This window comes from Microtus oregoni, unplaced genomic scaffold (assembly GCF_018167655.1).
Source record: "Microtus oregoni isolate MIOR12 unplaced genomic scaffold, Mior012 000016F_ref0000370, whole genome shotgun sequence".
Taxonomy (NCBI): domain Eukaryota; kingdom Metazoa; phylum Chordata; class Mammalia; order Rodentia; family Cricetidae; genus Microtus; species Microtus oregoni.
Window position 1 is genome coordinate 10,757,183 of NW_024543075.1, and position 7,398 is coordinate 10,764,580.

The window sequence follows — 7,398 nt, forward strand, 5'->3', positions numbered from 1 at the left end:
GCATCATGTGGTGACGTCTTCTCTCCTCTCACAGTCTCTGTCTTTCTGAACAGTGGGGACTTTACCCCTTACTTGGAAATGTTGGCATTTCTTTCTCTTCTGTTTCTCCCTTGACTTCTCTTCCTCGAGGGTCTTAAGGATTCCATCTTCTTTTCTTTAGTGATTGATAGGACAGGATGCACGCTTGTCCGCAGAGGCGGTTTCCATGCTGTGAACCAGGGGCTGTTTTATTGTCCAGAGGGGGAGACATAGCCCTGTGTCCCTGTACCTTCATGGAAACCTGTATGCTTATGCTGAGTGAAGGCAGTCAGTTGGTTGTCCAGGCTTTCCAGAAAGCATGACAGCTGCCCGGATAGACTGCCTTGTGACAAGTTCTGTAGGAGAACTGAACGAGACCAGACTCTTGGCTAAACTAAGGGCGAGAGTCTCATGGTTTCCAAAGTCACTGCAAAAGGGCCTTATCAGGTATAATCAACAGTAGAAACTATTTTTTAATATCCCATTTTAAAGAGATTATGCATGTATGTGTGTGTGTGTGATATGAATGCCTTGTTTTGCTTGCATTCCTGTTGCCATGATAAAATATACTGACCAAAAGCAACTTCAGGGAAAAGGGGGTTTATTTCATCTCACAGTTCATCACCATGGGGAAATCAAAGCTGGAACTTCAAACAGCAGTTCCTCTCACAGCCACAGCCCAGAGCACAGAGAAATGAATGCATGCCTGTTGAATTGCATGCTTGTCTCCGCTCAGCTTGATTTATCTACTCCCATACTATTCAGAACCCCCTGCTTAGGAATGGTGTCACCCACAGTGGGCTGGGTATTCCCACATCGGTTAACATAGTTAATACAGCCCACCGCAGACCAACCCAAATGGCAGCCCAATAAACAGTTCCGCACTGCACTGAGGCTCTCCTTCCCAGGTGATGTTAGGTTTTGTCAAGTTGCCAATTGAAGCTAACCATTACATGCTGTTAAATTAAAAAAGAAATCCAATCTTCTGATTGTTTCCTACCCTAGTGTACTTTCTTAATCAAAGGGCACTAGTATATGTGACTTTGATCGTGTCCCATGGCTTTTCCAGGATTAAGTGGGATTAAGAGGGCCCTCATATTGCGGAGGCTGTCTCCTTGCTGAAGGACTGCAGGCAGGAGCCAGACCATCCGCTTTCAGAATGCTGTGGGGATAGCTGGGAGGTTCCCCTGTCCTTAGAGCACTCTGAAACATAGTATAGGGATTTTCCTTTGAGCAGACAGCCTGGTACTTATTGTTTCTCCCAGCAAGACATGACATCTTATTTTTTTTTTTCTCTAAAAGAAGCATTTTGGTGGCACAGTTGTCTATACAATAGTTCAGGTGCTATGACTAAAAAAAAAAAAAAATCCTGTCAAAAAGCAAAGTAAGGTAAGCAAAGTATGACTCATTAGGCTTATAATTCCAAGTTTCAGTCTATTATTGAGGGGATGGTAAAATCAAGAGCAGACAGAGTCCAGGGACCCTTGCCTGCTTGTATATTTGGTTCTTAGCTAGCTTTCTCTGTTTTTTTTTAAAGGATTTATTTTTATTTTATACATAGAGCAAAATTGTTTTCATGTGTACACTACATGCATGCTTGATGCCCATGGAGACAGAAGAAAGGGTCAGATCCCTTGAAAACGGGACTTCCAAACTGTTGTGTGTCACCCTGGGGTTCTAGGAGCTGAATCTGAGACCCCTGCAAGAACAGCCAGTGCCCTTAACATGTACAGGGCCCAGCCATGAAACGGTACCAGCCACCTTCGGTGTGCACCTTCCTTCTTCAACAATCAAGACAGCCCCTCACAGACATGGCCACAGGACAGCCTCATCTAGAAACTTCCTCATGAAGACTTTCTTCCCCAGTGATTCTAGGTTGTCATGTTGACAACTAAAACAGATGCTGAGGTTTTTCTGCTGTCCTGTTTAACTCTTGCTAAGACCAGCGGTTGGCTGGTCAATTGGAAACCCAGAGTCTTTGTCGCAGCCCACGGCTCAGAGGAGGGCACGGTCAGGACCCTGCTCTGGATCTACCTCTGGGTCGCTCCCTACATTGTGCTGTTCTGTATCTCCTGAAATTAAAGCTCTTTCTGTTTCTTCCAGATAACTTGTTCAAACCCAAAGAAAGGTGCATTTCAGAGAAGGAGATGCATATGCGGTCTAAAAGGTACGTGGCTCTTGCGGGAGGTGTGGAAAGAGCTGGGCGGGAGGCTTGAAGGGCCCTGATGCTGCCCCTCGGGTCAAGGCTTCCAGGCTCACATTGAAGGGCTGAGGTCATCTTGGTGGCTGAGGTAGGCAAAGTTGCCGGGCTGTGCATTGGAATGTTTATGCTGCTCCTGGACCAACCTTAGGAAAGCGGTGGGTCTTGGATTCGGGAGCGGGCCCATAATTGGTCCCTGAGTGATCAGCAGGTTCTACACTAGAACTCTACCAATGCATTTGCCTCGTGGCGCTGGGCAGAAGCCATGAGCCCATGAGCAGCGGCACCTTTGAAAGTCTTTTTACGAGGAGCAGAGAACCCGTTTCTATGGAGGGCCTTGACTGGGGCGGTCCTGAGGAAAAGCTTCCAAACTGGAAGCCAACAGAACATGGAAGCCAGAGGGGCCTCGGAGGGGCTACAAACCGGCATTTCTGGCATGTCTGTCTCCGGTAGTGTTGGCAGGGGCCACCAAGGTTCTCCCTGCTCTGCCTGGCTAGTCACTATCTAAGACTCCCACTGACTCTTACCACTCTGGGGCACACAAAGGCTACTATTCTTTTTTAGGACCTGGCCTCTTATCCAGGACACAAAAGCTCAGCAGGGTTGGCCATGTTCACACACATAAAATGTCATTAAGCTATAATAAAGTGCCTAGCCCTGGGAGAGATTATAGTAATTAAATCAAATTGATAGTGCACTCAGAGATACCACCGAAACAGGAAGAATAATTTTGCCCCCATTCCAGACCCTAAATCTCTGCTTTTATCGCGATTACGTTGTTTCCATAATAATTAAGTAACTTTTGGTTACCTACAGGGAACCTCTCTGAAAGTAAGAAAACAAGAATTGGGGGGGCATACCATTAATGATATGACTCCCAGCATTCTAGCCAGAGCTTATAAAGGATCCCTCAATTTGAAGACTCGCTGTTTCGTAAATGAAAAGTTGTATATACCTTGCAACAAAAGCGTTCTCTTCAATTTAATAGGAAAAAAAGAAAAGAAAAGAAAGAAAAGAAACAATTTCCCTTATTGATCCCCAAACCTAAAACTGCTATTACAAGCCCTTGCCCACCAAACAATTTAATTAATGGGCTTCAAAGCAGCATTGGTAGACAGAGATCTGTCCTGACATTTCTCTGAAGAAGAAACTGATGTTGAAGGAGCACCAGTAAGCTAGGTGATGCTGTATCTACAGTCTTCCATGGCCCTTAACTGGTGTCCTGGGATAGACTAAGCAATTGGATCTCCTTGCTAGTGGAATGTTCTGGCTGGGCTCTGACCCTGGCTCCCCATAGTCATCTGAAACTGCTTTTTCCTCATATTCCTTGTCTTGGATTATGTTGCTTATATTTTCATTTAAACCAAGCAGTAGAGTAAAACTGAAATTCCCTCAAGATCAATGTGCCCGCTGCCTTTGGCTCAGTCCCAGACCTATCTGCTAGGGTGCTCACAGTCTGTCTTCTTTCTCTTTCCCTTCAGAGCCTGCCATTTGTACCTTTAAGCAGCAGACACGTGGTCTTTAACCACATGTGGTATCGTGCTGTACTTGCCTTTCCTTCTATAGCTTGCTATTTCCTGGTGTCGTCCATGAGCTTTTCCAAGAGGCAGATTTCTGTCCTCCTAGGTTTTGCCTGTCTGCTCAGTGTATTTTAGGTGGGCATACTATTACATATCAGGCTTTCACTGGAGAAAGCAGTGCAGGGCCAGAGGTGGGACGTGGAAGCTTTTGTTTCCTCTTTCCAGTTGAGTTGGAGGGACAGCTCAAGGAGAGAAGTTTCTGGAGCTCTGGAACCGCCCACTTGAGGGCTTTGGAATCAACTCCTCTGTGATCTTCTCTCCTGGTCCTTGTTCAAATCCCACCTGACTGCAGCAAAGTTACATTCACACATTCACTCAACCCTCTTACCTATGAAGTGCCAGGCACTGTCAAATCACAGGCCCCTGCAGGGCTTTGTGAGTAGCTGTGTGCTACGTAGTTGGGGCACAATGCCCAACAGTGAGTAATAAGCATTCAACTTGAGGTCCCAATGCCAGCCCACCATTAGCCATCTGAGGGCTGTGCCCAAACCTCTTGCTCTTGTAGGGACTCATGCTTCTTATTGTATGACACAGGGACCCTATGTGCCTTTTCCAGCACTTGTGAGGGCAGAACGTGTTTACTCATGTCTGGTGACTAGCCAGATGTGACCTGCTGATACTGCCATTGTCCCTTCGCACTCTGCACTCATGCTTCTAAGTGCTGAACATCGCAACTGTGTTCCATCTGACTTTCATACAGAAGAGAAAATGAAGAAAAAAAAGGTTTTTTTTGTAATTCTATATCAATATATCTCTATCTCTATTTGTATCTATATGCCTACAGGATCAGGGTGAAATGAGTCCAATGTGTTGGAGAAAAATCAGGTAGCATCAGTACTGAACAGTTAGTGTTGGGGAAGAAGAAACCTTCTAGACAAGGGTCCCTTAGGTCCTGCTGGTAACTCAGAAGTTCGTAATTTACATGGGGAGAAGGACAAAATATTTGAGTCTGGAATGTATTTAGAATCAGCTTTTATCAGACATGCCGTAGGCTAAGAGGAAACGTTTTTTTCCCAGTATATGATTCTTGCTACTGCCATCCTGTTGTTCCTTGTCAAATTGCAGGAAGTCAAACATTGAATGGCCAAAAGATGGTTATACAGGAAATGTTGACTTTCAGAATGGCAAACCAGTAGGTTGATCATTGTTTAGAGGGAGACTGCTCGTTAATTTCCTGGCCACCCAGACCTGAATAATAACACAGAAACTATATTTATGACAACACTGTTTGGTCAATAGCTTAGGCATATTTCTAGCTAACTCATCTATTAAATTAACTCATTTCTATTCATCTGTGTATTGCCACGAGGCTGTGGCTTACGGGGTAAGGTTCTGCTGGCGTCTTTCTCCTTCAGCAGCTAATGGCGTCTCCCTGACTCCCCCTACTTTTTCTCTATATCTCTGTTCAGATTTTCTGCATGGCTTAACTCTACTAAACCACTGGCTGAAAGAGTTTCTTTAATAACCAATGGTAGTAAAACATATTCATAGCATACAGAGGGAAATCCCACATCAGAACATCCCTCCTTTTACAAGTGAGTCATTGTCAGTGCAAATACAGGATGAGAAGTGACTTCTACATAAATATCGGGGCTCCCCAGCTTGCCTGCTGTACTGCCCAAGTCCCGTCATTGAAACACTGTTCCCAGAATGTCTACATCCTGGGACCTCAGAGAAGGTCTTTTCTTTTTTTTTTTCAGGACTATGGATTTAGTATGGTTTATAAATATATTTAAATTTTTTTTATTTTTTTAATCTTTTATTGTTTTCTAATAAAATAAAATACAATAAGAAAACACAAAAGCCATCACACTGAAGTTGGACAAGGGAAACCAACAGAAATAAAAGAGCCCCCAAGAGAAGGCACTAGAATCAGAGACCCACTCGTTCACATAGTCAGGAGTCCTAAAAAATACTGAACTGAAAGCTGTGATATTTATTCAGAGGACCTGGTACAGACCCAAGCAAGCCCTGTACTTGCTGCTTTAGTCTCTGAGTTCATACAAGCTTTGCTTGGTTGGTTTAGAGGGCTTTGTTCTCCTGGGCTCCTCCATCCCCTCTGGCTCTTTCTGCCTCCTCTTCCGTGGGGTCCCCCATGTGCTCTGAGGGGAAAGGAGTTGTTCTTCAAGAAGCCACCTTACCATGTGAAGGCCCTACCTGTGCGCGCCTTCCTGCTGACGAGCCAGGCTGCCCGCACCCCTACCCCAGCACCTGCCGTCTTGTTCCTCATCCTGCCCTCCGTCTGTTTCAGAATCTATAATAACTTGCCGGAAGTTAAAAAGAAAAGAGAAGAGCAAAAGAAAAGAGTGATCTTACAGAGTAACAGACTCCGAGCAGAAGTCTTCAAAAAGGTAGCTCGCCTGGCGCACACAGGCGTGATGGGGGTGGTGCGCAGGAAAGGGGAATTTGACATCTTTGTTTCCGTTGTTCCTCCAGCAATTACTGGACCAGCTTCTTCAGAGAAATGCCGTCTGATCTCAGGTGGCCCTGCTAGCCACAGCCTAGATCTGGGAAGACGTCCGATGTTGGATGACCCATTAAACTTAACACTGTCTTCACATGTGAAAGATACTTTTATTTTACTTTTTTTTTTTTTTCTTTCGGAAAGACCCAAGGAAACAAAAGCAACAGCCCCGGAGTCAAAAGATCAGCAGTCCGTTGCTGGGACTTCTGTTACTCGGAACCTGCTTGACATACCACCCCACCCCCTTTTTAATTATTATTATTATTACTTTGACTTGTGAATTTTACCATTGCTTCTGAAGTTTCCAGTATACCATTTCCACCCAAGCAGGGAAGCTTTATATATTCAAGTATGCTTAGATATTGTTTTTTTTTTTTTGGAGGCGGGGTGCAGTGGGTTTTTTTTATTAAGTTTTTGAGAAGCAAAAATCTACCATATTTTAATTCCTAATCTTAGTGGCTGCCAATTCTGAAATCCAAAGTATGGCTCAAAGTCTGCTTATCATATACACCTTGGAGCACCAGAGGCTGACTTTGAAATGGACAGGCAAAGAGGCAGCACACAGGCAAACCCTAGAGCCCTCTGCCTCTCTTCCACCCCACCCCACAGTGCCTGCTTTTGTCAGCCAAAGCCCTTGTTTCAGTGAGAGCCTGAGAATGACTGGGTGAGGACATCAGTGGTTTCAGCACACACACACACACGCACGCACGCACGCACACACGCACGCACGCACACGCACACTGGAAGTTATCATGATCAAATGGCCTAGCAATACCCACCCTCATATTTTCTTTCAAGTATTCTTCATAAATATGCATTTGTGGAGTTAAGAGCAAATTAGTTTTTGCAACAAAAAAAATGGAAATAAATACAGCTATTTGAAATCCATGCATTTCTCTGCCATGTATTCTGCTCAGTGTGATAATACCTGCTACAACTCTCGGGTGACACCGAGTCTCTTTCTATTCCACCTCTGGTCACCATAAAAGTCCCTGTGTTTCTGAATGCAGGGCGGAAAAGGTTGCCTCTCAGGGGCTGGTGCAGGAGATGCAGGGATGACTGCCCAGGCAGCTTATAGGAGTCTAGAAACAGCAGGGACTTGGAGCATGGCACAGGAGCTCTGGTGACACCTCTGT

The 7,398-nt window shown here is 45.0% G+C and overlaps 1 protein-coding gene across 2 annotated transcripts in view; it reads left to right on the top strand.

Annotated features, from left to right (window-relative positions):
• Positions 1–6,832, top strand: part of CUNH10orf90 (chromosome unknown C10orf90 homolog) — a 228,561-nt gene extending 221,729 nt beyond the window's left edge. For both annotated transcript variants that reach the window (XM_041666941.1, XM_041666943.1), the window contains exons 5-7: positions 2,122–2,185; positions 6,050–6,149; positions 6,235–6,832. In XM_041666941.1, the coding sequence (XP_041522875.1) occupies positions 2,122–2,185; positions 6,050–6,149; positions 6,235–6,273 (203 nt within the window). In that variant the 3' untranslated portion in view covers positions 6,274–6,832. The remainder of the gene's footprint in view (positions 1–2,121; positions 2,186–6,049; positions 6,150–6,234) is intronic.
• Positions 6,833–7,398: the final 566 nt, after the last annotated feature.